Consider the following 16,375-nt stretch of genomic DNA (forward strand, 5'->3'; position numbering starts at 1 on the left):
ATGGACTTGTAGGAAAAGAGGACGAACTGGCCAACCTGGTCAGCCATCTTGGCAGAGCCTCCACAAAGTTTGGAATGGAAATAAGTGTCGAGAAAAACAAGCTCATGTCAAATGCCAATGGTGCCATCACAACAGACATCTCAGTCCATGGTCAGAAACTTGAGATAGTGCAGCAGTTCAAATAACTGGGGGCAATCATCAGTGATGAAGGATCAAGACCAGAAATCCTGGCAAGAACCGCACAGACAATGACTGCACTATCCAAACTCAAGACAATATGGAAGGACAGCAACATTACCATGAAGTACAAGATCAGACTCTTGCGTACATTGGTATTCTTCATCTTGTACGCATGCAAGACATGGACCCTCACAGCAGAGCTACAGAGGAAGAATATTGACTTACCATTTTACAACTACAACTAATTCTGAGCTGTTTTATGGCTTGCTTAATTTGTTAATATTAGTATTTTCAGCATGGAATCTGCAATTCAACAGGGCTTCCTTTGGGGGAATTTGTAGTCATGCTATTCTTACTGTGCTGTGTCAAGTAAGTAGTTTGAAAATATTAGTATTTCTTTATTTGATTCTCTTCATTATTTGGACAATAGTATATAGACATTTATATGGTTTAATTTATTTGTTGTGTAAAACTGCTGAGCAGGTTCTGAGTGATAGTTTTGAAACTATAAATCCAATGTTTGATCATGTGAACAGGTTGAAGCAAGCATTATTTCCAAGAATAACACAATAAATGTGTATTGCCTATTGCAGTTCTTTTGAAATGGTCTCTTAATTTCTAGCATTCTGGCATTGGCGGTGCAGGTGCTGGCAAGAAGAGCCGTGTCTGGAAAAATCTGAAACAAATTCTTGCAGCAGAGAGAATGCTACCATGGAAACTAAACGATCCTAACTGTAAGTTCCTTTGACAGTTTATTACATTTTCAAAATATGTCCAAAATATACATTGAAGCCTGGCGAGATGTTAATAGTTAGAGATTTTACCATTTTATTTTCCTTCATCTGCATCTTCACTGCAATTTCCCTAATCCCTGAGAAACTTGTGTTTGTAATTTGGTGCCTACAATAGATCTAATAAAAATCAAACACAAGTTCTTTCTTCTCTAGTATATATATCTTTTTTTTAAAAAATATTTTTTATTAGTTTTTCAAAACATTTTACAAAATTAAAAACCCCAAATCCCAATGAGGAGCATTAATACAGTGTAAGATTAAGCATACAATATCAATATGCTACAAAGGAAGAGAATTTAACAAAAAAGCACCTAAATTAAAGACAAGTGAGCTTAGCGTCCTCCCCAAGCCCCACAACACAAGAAAAAAACAACAATTCCAGACCAACCACCACACAGTATAAAGAGTATAAGTCTGGACAGTCAAACTCCCCAGACTGTGAATACACTTAGCAACAGAGGATAATAATGCCTACTACCAGAAAAAAAAGGGAGCTGAAAGCAAGGGACCGAAAAGAAGAAGAAGAAAAAAAAGAAAAAAAAAACCCTAGTCAAGAGGAAGGTTATGAAAGTACTCGATAAAAGGTCCCCAGACCTTATGGAACTTTAGATCCGAGTTAAGAACCGATTGAATAGCTAAGGCAGATTTAGTAGGTGATCTGGTAACAGAGGACGATCGGTCCAGTTTAGGATCCAACCAACAGTTGAAGTCACCACCCAATATAAGAGAGTATAAGTTTAAGTCTGGTAGTGAGGAAAAAAACCGTTCAAAAAAGTTAACATCATCAAAGTTGGGGGCATACAGGTTTGCTAGTGCAACTTTAGTGTTATATAGTTTACCAGAAACAATAAAAAAATGGCCATTTGTATCAGATATTTTATTATGGAGTTCAAAAGGAATATTTGAGTTAATAAGAATGGAAACTCCCCTAGCTTTAGCGGCAAAGGATGAATGAAAATGCTGACCCGCCCACTTTGACAGAAGCCGGGAGTTATCAAAACAACGAATATGAGTTTCTTGAAGGAAAGCAATGTCAGCTTTGAGTTGTTTGATATGTGAGCATACCTTCCTCCTTTTAACAGGGTGGTTCAGTCCCTTTACATTCCAGCTCACGAATTTAAGTGCACTAGCCATTATCAATTACTAATGCATAAAAGGCAGCAGGCATATAAAAAGTCAAGCAGTACACTAGCAGTCTGGGAGCAGAGATGTAAACATAGATTCGTAAAATCAAAACATATACATGTCCTGAGCAATAAAGAGATGTTGGAACTGGAAAATCCACCCCACCCGCACAACCCAAAACTAGACGGCTACCAAAACAAGTAGCTAGCTGTACCAAAAAAATTAACCCAAATACAACTTCCAGATCTGTGTCATTAACAACATTTCCGTATAATTATTATAGCAAATAATAACTAGTTTATGCACTAGAAAACATAACTACCGATTAGAACACCTTCTGCAGAAATATACAACTTAATACAGAGAAAATCGGAAGAAAACCGAAACTAACCTACCCGCGAAACATTATAGAAGAATAAAGTAAGAGAAAGGGGAAAAAAAAGGTAAGAAGGAAAAAGAAAAAAAGAAGAGGAAGGGGAAAGTTATAAATTCAAGACGAGTGTTTATCAACCATTTACAGAGAAGGGAGAAAAAATTCAGAGATTAGAAAAAAGGGGTGAAGAAAAGAAAAAGATAAAATAAATAAATATTTTAAACAAAGGAAAAATAAATCAGCAGTTGAACTGTGAACCGACAAACAGGGAGGCCTTCACTAAAGACTTCGAACCTCCAAAACAAGGTAGAATTAGTTGCAGAACTCTGTAGGTAAAGTTATACAAGAATAAAAATAGATTACACACACACCAAGTCCCGGGAGAGATTGTCAACAGCCCTTAAAGTTTCAATGAATAATGTCTGAGTGATTCAAGTGAATTCCGAGTCCAGAGAAAGTAATTTTACTACGAGGAGTACTTATCCACCATTTTATGAGGTCCGATCAGATTCTGAAGATGACTGGATAGCCGGAAGACTTGCCACAAATGCTTCAGCTTCCTTCGCTGATTTGAACCACTTATATTTCCCGGTATTAAGCTTGATTCGTAGATCAGCAGGGTTACGAAGGGAAGGTTTGAAACCACGATCAAAAAGCACTTTCATTGCGCCTTTAAACTCAGCGCGCATCTTTAAGGTCTGGGGTGCAAAATCTTCCACAAAACGAATGGTTGTATCCTTGAAAGGAAGAGACCCCCTGCGACGCGCCTCTACGATCAGACTGTGTTTTACCTGGTATTGATGGAAACACAAGATTACTGGTCGCGGGCGGGAGCCCAGAATTCCGGGGGGAACGTAAACTCTGTGTGCCCGTTCGAGCTCAGGTGGCTTCGGAAGCAAGTCTTTCCCGAATAACTCACAGAGAAACTCAGCGAAAAACTTCACGGTTGATCCCTTTTCAGTCGCCTCTGGTAATCCCAGAATTCTGATGTTACAGCGTCTGCTGCGATTTTCGAGATCCACCATTTTGGAAAGAAGTTTGTTAGATTTTTCCTCTAAGCTGGAACAGAGAGTCTCCAAGTATCGAACACGACTTTCTAAATCTTCAGAAGTCGAATCGATGCGAGATAAGTGTTCAGCATGTTTGTCCACTTTATCGTTGATCCGATCCAGTTTGTCTTCTAACTGTTTGAAAGCGGTTTTAAATTCCTTTAAGATTTCGTCTCGGAGCTTTCCAAGCGCAACCATCGTCTCGTCCGACGGGGTCATAGCTTCTTTTCTCCCGGGTTTAGAACTCTTGCGGAAGTCCCCAGCGGTTTTAAATTCCTTCAAGATTTCGTCTCGGAGCCTTCCAAGCGCAACCATCGTCTCGTCCGATGGGGTCATAGCTTCTTTTCTCCCGGATTTAGAACTCTTGCTAGACATTGTAAGTTAGATATATTCACAGGCAAGTAAGAGATACCGAAATAATTCCTAACTAAGGTTTAAAGAATGGAGACATTTAGTGCAAAGGTAGCGACAGTAACGGAACAAAAGTTCGGAGCAGCTAAACAATCGCCATCTTACCGGAAGTCCCTTCTCTAGTATATTACAGAGAGCTGTTTGTTTAACCTGATTCCAGAATGATTTAACAACTTTTTACATCTTCATCACTTATGCAAAGTTTGTTTTTAAATTATTGAGGAAAAAGTATTACCATAAGAACATATGACTAATTAAAGCCACATGGGGTTGACTACAATAAAATTATTAGAATCATAGGTTTTTGAATAATGGATATATTAGATTCAGTTATAAAATACAATCAAATATAAACATGGCAAAATTTTCATTTTAGAACATTGCTGATACTTATTTTATCGGAAAAATTTCCATAATGCTGAAATTTCTAACTTGCATTTTACAATCAGCACATAAATTAGTAGTATTTCTGCTTTGTAATTGTGGGGTGAAGTTTTGTCACAAAAGTGTAATAAGTGGTGCTGTTATTCTGCTGTATAGAATTGACAAATACTCAGAATCGGATTTGGTATCTCTGGCATATGTAGTGAAATTTTGTTTTATGGCAGCAGTACTTTGCAATACATACCAATAAAAGAAACTATGAATTACAATAAGAAATATATTTTAAAAATTAATTGAGTAGCACAAAAATTAGCAAAATAAATAGTAAGATAGTGTTCATGGGTTCATTGTCCATTCAGAAATCTGATGGCAGAAGGGAAAAAGCTGTTCCTGAAACGTGTGTACATCTTCAGGCTCCTGTACCAGCACCTTGATGGTAGCAATAAGAAGAGGGCATATCTTGGGTGATGAGGGTCCTTAATGATGGATGTTGCCTTTTTGAAGGTGTCTTTTATACCTGGGACGATAGTACCCCTGATGGAGCTGGCCAGGTTTACAACTTTCCGCAGCTTTTTCAGATCCTGTGTAGTGGCACCTTCATACCAGATTGGGACACAACCAGCTAGAATGAATTCCACTGTACATCTGTAGAAATTTGCAAGTGGCTTTGGTGCATACCAAGTATCCTCAAACTCCTAATGAAATAATTCACTTTCCTGCCTTCTTTGTAATTTCATCAATATGTTGGGCCCAGGATCGATCTTCAGAGATGTTGACACTCAAGAACTTGGAACTGCTCACCCTTTCCACCTCAGATCCCTCGATAAGAGTGGGTGTGTGTTCCCTCGACTTAAATTCCTGAAGTCCACAATCAATTCTCTGGTCTTACTGATGTTGAGTGCAAGGTTGTTTTTACAACACCAATCATCCAGTTGATCTGTTTTGCTCCTGAATGCCACTTCGTCCCCATCTGATATTCTGCCAGTGATAGCTGTGTCATCGGCATTGTCAAGGTGTTCAAGGCCAGTAGAAAGCTAGTAAGATTGCATCTGCTGAAGATCTATTGTGTCGAAAGACAAATTGCAGCGGGTTCTGGTCCTTGCTTAGACAGAAGTTAGTTCTGACCATGACCGGCCTTTCAAAGCACTTCATCACAGTAGATCTGAATGTAATTGGGTGATAGTCATTGAGGCAGCTCACCCTGCTCTTGGGCACTGGTATAATTGTTGCCTTTTTGAAGTAGCTGGGAACCTCCAGCTGCAGCAGTGAAAGCAGTGAAGATGTCTTTGAATACTCCAGCCAGTTGGCACAGATTTTCAGTGCCCCACCAGATACACCATTCACACAGCTATTGATAAAGTCAGGGACAACTGTGATGTATTCATTCAGATTTGAAGAGAAATCCCTGAATGTTGTCCAGTCCACTAATTCAAAGCAGTCCTAAAAGTGCTCCTCCATCTATACTTTGGTCCTCGGCACTGGTGCTGTGGTCTTTAGACTCTGCCAATATGCTGCGAGTAGAATTCTTTAAGTTTTAATATTTTAGACTAAGTTAATAAGATTGTGTAAAAACCCAATTTTTTGTGAGAAATGAAATTGTTTATTGAAGGAATATGTGGTCTTGATTTTGGCAGTATAGACATAGTTTGAAGATGTGCAGAAATCTGCTGGCTTTCCTAGAATATTACTAGGAATAATAATATTTTTGAGTGATTATTAGTGTTTTCAAAACACGTAACCCCATGTGTTTTTATGTTTGTGAAAATGTCGTGTTCACCTAGTCAGGTGTTGATTTCCCTTTTCTTTTGAATTTTCAGATTGCAGCATAGATGCTCTTCCTTCCTTTAAACCAGCCAAGAAGTACTCAGATATTTCAGGACTTCCTGTAAGTAAAGTGCATTGTTTAATTTCATTGCATTGAGTTATCGCAAAAAGCTCAATGTTTTATGCAATGTTATTCTCCGAACTTAGGTTACACCATGTTGTTTGTACCTCAAAGTCTTGATATTTTTTGCTGAATAATGAAGTAGTGACAATTTTCATAATATGGCCCCTTTAAAATAAAAAAAACATGCTTTTGGGACAAAGAAAAAAAGTTCAAATGTTTGGGGAAAAATAGATTTGCAATAAACAAATGCTTCACCAAATTATTATTTTAAAGGAGCTGGGGAGTGTGGTTCACTGACAGCATGGCCACAAGTAGACGTCAGAGTATAGACACTCACTGGTAGCTAAAAGTTTCATGAGGAATGAGAACATGAAAAATACAAGCAAAAAGTTATGATTTGTAATTAATTGATGAATGAGCTTCAAAATGTATGTTATAATATTTCTTTGCGATGTTATACATACAATCATGAAGGGTCTTGACTAATTTTGCTTGCTTTCATGCAAGAATTTAGAACTAAGAAATCACCATTTAAGAGTAAGGGATCATCCATTTAAAATGGAGTAAGCAGTATTTTCCTGTGAAATAGTTATTTTTGAACCCTTACCCTCAAACTGAGATGGAAGCAGTGCCTTTGAATATTTTCAAGGGAGCAATGCATAGAGACGCTTGATAAATAAGGAAGTGAGGAGACATGAATATATGGTGGTTACAGAGAGGTCAGTCAGAATCTTATTAAATAATGGAATAGGACTGAGGGGGCAAATGACTCACTCCTAATTTTAGGTGCATCCTGTCCCTAATAAAGTGGCACTGAGTATATGTTCATGGTCTTCTGCTGTAGCCATTCCACTTCAGGATTCAATGTGTTGGGCATTCAGAGTTGCTCTTCTGCACACCACTGTTATAACTCATGGCTATTTGAGTTGCAATCACCTTTCTGTCAGCTTGAATCAGTCTGGCCATTGTCCTGTGACCTCTCATTAACAAGGCACTTTCACCCATAGAACTGCTGCTCTTGGGATTTTTTTTGTTTTTCACACCATTCTCTGTAAGCTCTAGAGACTCTGAAAATTCTAGGAAATCAGCAATTTCTGCAGTACTCAAACGCCCCATCTGTAACCACGGTCAACATCACTTAGATCACATTTGTTTCCCATTCTGAGGTTTGGTCTGAACAACAACTGAACCTCGTGACCATGTCTGCATGCTTTTATGTATTGAGTTGCTGCCTCACAATCAGCTGATTAGATATATTCATTAATTGAGTGAATCATTGTAAAAGTTTCTGGCAATTTTCTTCCATCATCTGATAGCTACTATTATGAACAGTTTTCATTGGTGTGGGCTTTTATACTATTTACAGGATATTTTTTGTGCAAAGATAAGTGAGCAGATAGATAATAGACAGATTATTAAAGAGATAATGGAATCTAATTCTGCCTTTATTGTGTATGTATGTAGTCTTATTTTTCTGTCTCTTGAAGACCTAGATTGTCACTACAATTGCAACCAAACAGAGCCTGACGTATTTAAAGTAGGATTGTATTTGTATAATGTTTTTCATGACTTGGAATAATAAGCACTTTACAGCCTATGAAAGCTCTTGAAGTATGGAATCACAGCAGCTAATACACACATAATAAATATATACAAAAAGCAATCTCGCCAGCATGTTTCCAGCTGCCACAGAAAAGTCATACAATGCAAAAATATGTTATACTTTTGGTTTTACAACTTTGTGTTGAGTGAATCGTAATTAGCTACAAATAGTCATTTTACATGGATTATCATTTAAGAAGCTCAGCATAGCTGTCCACTCCTTTATTCTGTACCTCTTTTTACAAAGTCCATGATGTTATTTGCTTTTTTTTAAATTCTGTCCTTCAAAGACTTCCTATATAGCACTTGTTCCCTCTCATTATTGGATCTGGTTTAGAATTTTGCCAGTCTCTTGTTTTACCTGCCTAATATATCACATCACAGTACAAGAGTTTTCACTGTCTATGTACTGTACAAATCCATTCCAGTTAGCAATGTCCACTAATATCCTCATTGTTATCATACATCCAAACTTGTCATTTGTAAATTTTAAAATTTTACCTTGAATATTCATGCTTGGTTGTTAATAGTATTAAAAGCATTAGTCCCGGCATGTGTTTTTTTTTCTGTTCGTGGGAAATGGACATTACAGGCATTGTCTGTATTTATCGTCCATCTCCCATTACTTGAACTAAAGGACTATAAATAGTCAACCACACTGATCTTGGTTTACTGACCAAAGTGGATAAAGAGGGCAGATTTACTTTTATGAAGGACATTATTGAACCAGATGGGCTTTGAAAATTAAGTAACTTTATTATTGCTGTTATTGAACCACTCTTTTTCTTATATTTCCATTTTTTTTATATTTAATCCTTGTATTTAAATACCTCAGCTGCCTTGATGGGATTCAAGCTCATCTCTGCAACAGTGGTCCAGCTCTCTGGGACATTTACCTCCCATTGCAATAGCAAATGGAGCTTTGCTTTGTAGGACAAGTTAGGTGGGGATAGAGGGCATATGTGAAGAGGTGGATGCCAAAAATATCCATTGGTCATTCTGTAATTTTTTTCAGGACGCCTTTGTATTGTGGGAAGATTTACTTGTATAACCCTTCATCTCTAAGCAATCTCAGATTTAACTTGTCTGGGCCAGGTGACTCATTCACTGTAATGATGACCAGAATTTTCGGTACACTGTCCTTACCAATTTGCTTATCATCTAGTTCTACCTCTCTTACTCAGACCGAGTTATTATCCTCTTACTGAATTTAGCCCAACCAACTGCCTCAATAGTTATATCCGCACTTTGATGCCTGTTAATTACTTCAGTGGAAATTGTTCTTAGAAAAGTTTTTAGGTTCCCTTTCATGTTAACTGCTAGTCTATTCTCCTGTAGTTTTTTTCTCACTTTCATATCCTTTCTCACCCTCTATTTTCTATATTCAATCAGTTTTAACTTTTTTGTTATCAATCTGGAATATGTCATGTTTTATTTCAATTTATAGGGCTCTAAGCCCCAATTGTTCCATTACTCCATATCTGGTCTTGTCCCTATACTTGCTCCTAAAACATTAGCAGAGTCTCTCTTTATCATTGTATTTCACCCCTTTAGCTTCCATATTCAGCACATTAACTTGCATAATCTCCACTCTCTTCATGTAATACTACAACCAGACATATGTTCCTTCCCTTGCAATGTAAGAGTTGCAACACCTGCCTGTTTATTTCCTTTTCCCATCATCCAGGCACCCAAGCACTTCCTGCAGCTGAAGCAGTGTTGTATTTGTATGATATTCAATAAAGTTTTCTGCATTGCGTGCTTTGGTGGGGGCTCCTTTACCTTGGGGAATGCAATTGTATGTCCATTTCACTTATCTATATCCAGAACATTTGTCCAGCCTAGAAGGGCAATCCTAAACTGTCAGATGCTATCATGCTCCCAGTTTGGCCTCTTGTACTGTTGGATAAGGGGTAGCATCTGTGATGAGGTGGAGACCAAGTGAAAATGGCCATCAACCTTACCTTACCTTTTGATTCTCGTGCACAAAAACTGCCTGACCTCTAAATATTTCCAGTGTTTTGTTTTTATACAATCAGTTTAGAACTTCTTAAAGTTCAAAGTATGTATACTATATACAACATTTAGATTTGTCTCCTTACAGGCAGCCACAAAACAGAGAAACCCTAAAGAACCCAGTAAAAACAAAGATTGTCAAACACCCAATGTACAGAAAAAAATCAAATCTTACAGGCAATAAAAATAAGCAAATAACATCCAGAACTGAAGTTCATGAAAGTGAGTCCACAGCTAGGCTTGCTGAGCCTGCTGATTTCCTCCAGCATTTTGTGTGTGTTCCAGTAACAGCCGATCCAGGAGCCCATTAGTTGCAGGCCACAGCCTCAGTTCAACGCAGAGACAAGTAAACCTCACGGAGGAGCAATCTGGCCCAGCACTTAAATTGGCAAAATAATGGGTTGTTCTCATTCTGCCCTCTTGATATGCTCTAGAGCCCAGGACCCACTGCCTTGACCTGCCCATACCCGACCTTTCCAATTTGGCCCAGCGCTTAAATCAGTCAAACCTTGGCTTGTTCCTCGCTCTTGGGCATGGGTCCTGCCACCTTGACGCGACCTCACCTCAGTTCTCCTGCTATGAATCGCCTCCAAGTCCACTCCTGCAGCCAAACATTGGCTCGTTCCTTGCTCTTGGGCCCAGGCCCCACCGCCTTAATTTGGCCTGTAATTCCACGCCACACCAGTGCTGCACCTTTGAGACTTCAGTTCACACCACAAAAATGCCAAGTTGTACAGGCGAATCAAAAGTTAACTCCAAAAGGGAAGTTACAGGCTATTGATTGTAGTGATCGGTTTTGAGAAAAAGTGTAATTAATAAAGTAGTTAATAGTTGTTTTTGCTGCCAGCAAGACTTCACTGTGCTTTACCAATGCCATCTTAAACCAGAAGTTCTCCAAAATGCTTTGGAATTTGAGTCAATTTGTGCTTTTAAAATTGATGGGTAAGAATCTTGAGGGATATTGGACAAGTGTGCAAAAATAGAGTTGATACCTGCAGGGCCCTAGCAGTAACCTGTGTCCATGTAGAATTACAACAGTCACAACAAATGAAGGAGCCACATTGTAGATACAGAACCATATTATAGAGCCAAGTTATATAAAGTGTATTCAACAAATGATTTGATAAGAATATAATTAATGTGAATTTTTAATGAGGGAAGAGGTACAGAGGATGGTACAAATCAAGGATTGTGAGAGTCTGCAACTACATATAAGGATGACTTTTCATTCGTTATAAGTGCTGATTAATTATACAAAAATAATTCACTCTCCTGGAAAGTTGTCTGAAATTTTATAACAATTGGATTTATTCCCATTGATTGCTGTTTTTTCCTGAGATCTATAAGCAAAATAACAGGATATTATAATTTTTAATTCCTCATAAAAGAGCTGTAAGAACATTGTTAGACTATAAGTACAGGCGGCCTCTGCATTATGGCCATTCAATAACAGAAATTTGCCCTTGTACATGTCACTCCCAAAAATTTGAACTACAGAATAAAGTTTACTCTCACAACATTTATATGATTTAAAATGTAAATACAAGATCTACTTTTCAGCTCTTTTCATAGTATTTGTACAGATGTTGTGGCTTTGTCAGGGTGAGGGTGAATTTGTGCTCTGATTGTGCCTCCAAGTGTTAATGATAAACATCTCAATCATGTAGCAATTGCTGGAAATTTTTGTACTTTTATGACAACCTCAGGAGCATCACTCATAGTTCAAATTAACTATAAGATAAATGGCAACAGAACAATTTCATTAAATAAGGCTTTTGTAGACCTGGCAAATTGGCATTGCTGTGTTGATATTTGGAAGACAAATAAGTAACACTGAGTTTGTAGCTGGAAATATTCACTCAGTTCAAATGGGGAACTTATGGCAAAGAATGAACGAGTGTAGGATTCATTCCATACAGTGGTCAAGTAAAGATTTCATCTGTGAATTTGTCATGTGTTATGAGTGATGAACAGACCTGATGGACAATGGGGTACAGAGTTAACCATTCCCCCCTGAGAAACACGAACTATTACTGTTGCTATGCTGACCATGAGAGAGAGAGATAAAGCCCAGGCAAGAACATCAGCAACAGATAAGAGAGAGGGGGAAATTGCTGCTTAACCGTATTGTGACTCCTTTTTGAATTATTTATTGTTTCGCTGCAAGGACAATAGTTTCCTCATAAACATTCCTCAGTGGACTGAAGGAACGGCCTTATTTGATGGACACAGTCATTCAGAAGTGATGGATAGCTGAGTCCCCGTGAGTAGGGATAAAAGGCAGGTCTGGAGAGACACCCTCCAGACACGCCAGTGGACACTGATTGAGTGTTGGAACCCACAGCAAGGTGGGGGCTTTGGAGACCGAACCAGGAGATCGGTCAGTAAAGCTCACAGTGTTAAAGCAGGGCCGGTGGGGACTTGTGTGTGTGTCCACTCATGTCACAGTAACGAGTCCACCGCAGAAGAACGGTCTAGCAGAAGGACAGAGAGGTCATAACTGAATGACCACACCGATACAATGGATTAAGAAAGCAAAGGAAGGTTTGCCTGCATGTAGCTGTTGCATCTCTCTCTCTCTCTCTCTCTCTCTCTCTCTCCCTCTCCCTCTCCCTCTCCCTCTCCCTCTCCCTCTCCCTCTCCCTCTCCCTCTCCCTCTCCCTCTCCCTCTCCCTCTCCCTCTCCCTCTCCCTCTCCCTCTCCCTCTCCCTCTCCCTCTCCCTCTCCCTCTCCCTCTCCCTCTCTCTCTCTCTCACAACCATAACTACATCAGCACCTATGAACTGAAATTTATACTTTTCTATGACAATTTATTTACCCCTAGACATCGATGGAGCTTCTTTATTATTGATTATTATTATTACTACACTTTTAGGTTTATTACTGCTAGCTTGTTTTAAATGTATATTTGGACTATTGATATGGTTTTGCTTATTTTTATTAATAAACACCTTTAGTTTGGTACCACCAGACTCCCAACAGATTCTTCTTTCTCTGCTGGTTAGACACCCAGTTACGGGGTACGTAACACATGAAATTGTGGGAATAAAGAAGCTTCATGCCAAGAATTGAAGTGCAGGGGGTCAGTGTAGAAGGGCTGTTAAACTTCAGCACAGAGAAGAGAGTTGGAAAATCATTGCATCAAAAGCATTGGAACCCCAAGACTCAACATGCTACAGGCCATTAGTTTGTTCAATTAAATGACAGATGCTTCGACCTCAGATGAGAGAGTTTATTGCTTTCAGAGAAGTAGGAGCAAGATCTACATAACAACACATTGAGAGTAGAGCAGAAAATCACATAAATCTGAGCAGGAAGTTGAAAGAAAAATACATCTGTGAAGCAGTGGTAACAACCATTTTACATAAGTTGTGTAGCAGAGGGCTGTGGTTGAATTAGGCCAGTGGCAAGGGGTTGAGAATAATACAGGAGAAAAAAGCAATCAGAGTTACTGAATGTAGAAATGCAGGTAGCTATGAATTATATATGTTAATCTTGTGCTAAAATAATGTTGTTTGTGTTCTCGCACAACTACACTACTAAAAATCGTTGGGGTCATAATAGTTGAAACTGTCAAACCTCACCCAGTGGCAAGTGTTCGTTTGGCATCCACAAAACATTGACACAAGCCTCACTGACTCCCTTAAGCTAATTCGTGCAAATTGTACTACAGATGCTACCTCCAAATAAACTAATTGTCATTAAATTCTCATTTTAAAACAAATGACATGATTGGTGTGAACTTGTAATAATGCAGTTTTATAAAGCATCAAGTAAGCACTTTTCCAAAATCAAGATGTACTGACAAATGGAATTATTTAAAAACCACAAAATGAAACAAAAAATTAGCAATACTTTTACTGCTTTTTATAGGAACTAACAACTACTCGATAGCCTGAATGGCCATCAGTTAAATACAGGTTGAGCTGAATGATTATATCTTCAGCTTTTTTTATGATGTTTGTGCACACCATGTGTTAAGATTTTCAATATAGTGACCCAATTTGTGTTTCATACATGGGTTTTTGTTTGGCATGTAAAGTGAATTTATTTTGCTTTTTTCTTACAGGCTAATTATACAGACCCACAAAGCAAGCTTCGGTTTAGCAGCACAAAGGAGTTTTCATATATCCGGATGCTTCCTTCAGACATTGTGACTGGTTATTTGGCTTTAAGGAAGGCAACAAGCATAGTACCGTGAAATATTACATGGAATCTTTTTAAGATAACTGAAAACAAGCTTCATTTACATGGAGAAAAAAAAAGACTACAGATACCAGAAATTTGCAGAGTGACTTGTGATGTTTTGGAGTTCGTGTATGCACTGCTGAAAATTCAAGTAACTTGTTTTGATAACAAAGACCTTAAGTGAATTAATAACAGAAATGTGAAGACACCTTTTCAAACTACAGAGCCATGAGTGGAAATCTCTTGGGAGTATAAAATATGCTTAATGCACAGTTCATATTGTAATTTTTTCTGAAAGCCATTTAGTTTTGAAAGCTCTTATTATAAGATCTTCAAATGGGAAAGCTTGTTTAAAAATCTCAGCACCTGCCAGGCACAGTTGTGTTGTGATCAGTGGCAAAAATTCTATTATATGGCCCTGTACCAAAGACTTGTTGAAGCCAAGTACACATTCTGGAGCAAAGTCAATGAAATGAGGTGGTATAATAAAAATGTAAATGTCCATGATGAGATTTTTAGCTCATTAGAAAAATGATATGAGGACTGGATGTCTACAAAAAAAGCACACCTCTAGCTGTTAATTTTTTTCATTCCCTGGTCTATTAGCATTATGAACATCGAAGTACAGAAATTTATGCCACTGAACAAACCCATTCAGTCCATTGTGTTCATGCTGTGTAGGAGACACAATTAACTTAATTCCAGTTCCTGATTTTGGCCCATTGTTCTGTAGGTTATTTCAAGCACTCATCTAAATGCTTTTTATATGCAATGAGTTTCTGCCCTTTTCATTTTTTCAGGCACGAAGTTTCAGATCTCTTGCACATTGTATGTGGAAAAACATTTCCTCAACTCTTTTGCAAACCTCTTTCCAATTACCTAGTTATTGACCTCATGGCCAGAGGAAACAGGTCCTTACTGTCCACTTCAGTTTATCATAATTTAATGCACTACAATTAAATTTTCTGTAAGCTTTTCCTTTCCTAAAGAAAACAATTCCAGCCAGACAAATTCATTTTTGAAGCATAAATGTTATTCTACTGGCAATCCTGAAAGTTATATTGATTTGTACCATACAATGCAGAGACTCTAAAACAGATAAAAAGAGAAAATATTGGGTGTACTCAAGAGAGTTAAGACAAGTATGAAACCCCACAGCAAAGTTCCTTTTTCCCCTAGAGTATTCTTTTTATTGCCTGGCCAATATTTTATTCAGTTTTACCTTGACCTTTCAAGTTTTGTATCCGTTAGTTTGATCAACAAATGAAAATCTCTGCCTTAACGTTATTTATGTGTCCTCCTTCCAGTGGTCTGTGAACATAAATATCAAGGGCATTCTGTTACAACAAACCTCAATATTATGTATTGTGTATTCTTGTTTGCCTTCCAGATGTATTTTAGGCTTTCCACACTTAAATTCCTTTTGCTGATTTTATGTTCTGTCTGTCCATCTGACAAGACTGTCAATATCTGCTTTGTCTACTACTACTTCTTCGTCGTCTTTGTCTCCTCATCATCATCATCCTCCTTCTTCTTCTTCTTCTTCTTCCAGAAACATCTGCTAGGGCACATCATCAGTGATGTTACCTGGGGTCATCAGGTGTTTCGGGTCTTTCAACATCATACACCCTCGCCCAGGCGACCCGACCAGGGTTGATGAGACCCCGGCCTACACCCTAGCAGCAACCCAAGGATCTGCCCTCTTTATCCAGAGCCATCCTGACGCTTTCTCTGCTGCATCTGTGGTGGTAGAAATGACTCTCCTTCTCTCTCCCGTGATTCCAAGTGCAGTGTATACTTTGCAGAGCGACTGGCCTGCAAAGCCACAACATCCAACCTCCACGGGTCAACACTTTGCTCTCCAGTCTCTTGTTTGACAGTTGTTCTTCAGATCTTCATACTTGGCTCTTTTCCATTCGTAGGCCTCCTCTATGCATTCTTCGCACGGCACAGTAGGTTTAAGTATAAGAACATGCTCCGATGAGTCGGACCACAACACAATGTCAGCCCGCAATGTAGTCTGTGATATGGGGAGGGAACTGCAGCTATTTTCCCAGGTTTCCTTTTAGCTTCCAATCCTGTGCAGTGAAGAGCAACCCAGTTGCTTTCTGGTGTTCTGTTGGTCTTCCCCCTCTTTGACAAAGCAGATGGTATTCTTGACCTAACTTGTTTTCCGGCAGATGTTAAGGGTGCTGCAGATTGTCTCAGCAATTGTCCAGAGGACCTGGTCATGCCACCACCGATAACGGCCATCGGCAAGAGCTCTGGGGCAGCAGCTCAGAATATGCTCTAGCGTACCAGTCTTCTCACAGAGGGGGCAAGCTGGTCATTCTGCAAGGCTCCAGCAGTGCAGGTAGATGGGCTA

General features: G+C 38.7%; 1 protein-coding gene across 2 annotated transcripts in view; it reads left to right on the plus strand.

Moving 5' to 3' along the window:
- ino80c (INO80 complex subunit C) overlaps positions 1 to 14,512 on the plus strand; it is a 39,486-nt gene extending 24,974 nt beyond the window's left edge. For both annotated transcript variants that reach the window (XM_073054287.1, XM_073054288.1), the window contains exons 3-5: positions 803 to 914; positions 6,134 to 6,201; positions 13,892 to 14,512. In XM_073054287.1, coding sequence (XP_072910388.1) covers positions 803 to 914; positions 6,134 to 6,201; positions 13,892 to 14,023 — 312 coding nt within the window. In that variant the 3' untranslated portion in view covers positions 14,024 to 14,512. The remainder of the gene's footprint in view (positions 1 to 802; positions 915 to 6,133; positions 6,202 to 13,891) is intronic.
- Positions 14,513 to 16,375: the final 1,863 nt, after the last annotated feature.

The sequence above is a fragment of the Hemitrygon akajei genome, chromosome 8 (assembly GCF_048418815.1).
Source record: "Hemitrygon akajei chromosome 8, sHemAka1.3, whole genome shotgun sequence".
NCBI classification, from domain to species: domain Eukaryota; kingdom Metazoa; phylum Chordata; class Chondrichthyes; order Myliobatiformes; family Dasyatidae; genus Hemitrygon; species Hemitrygon akajei.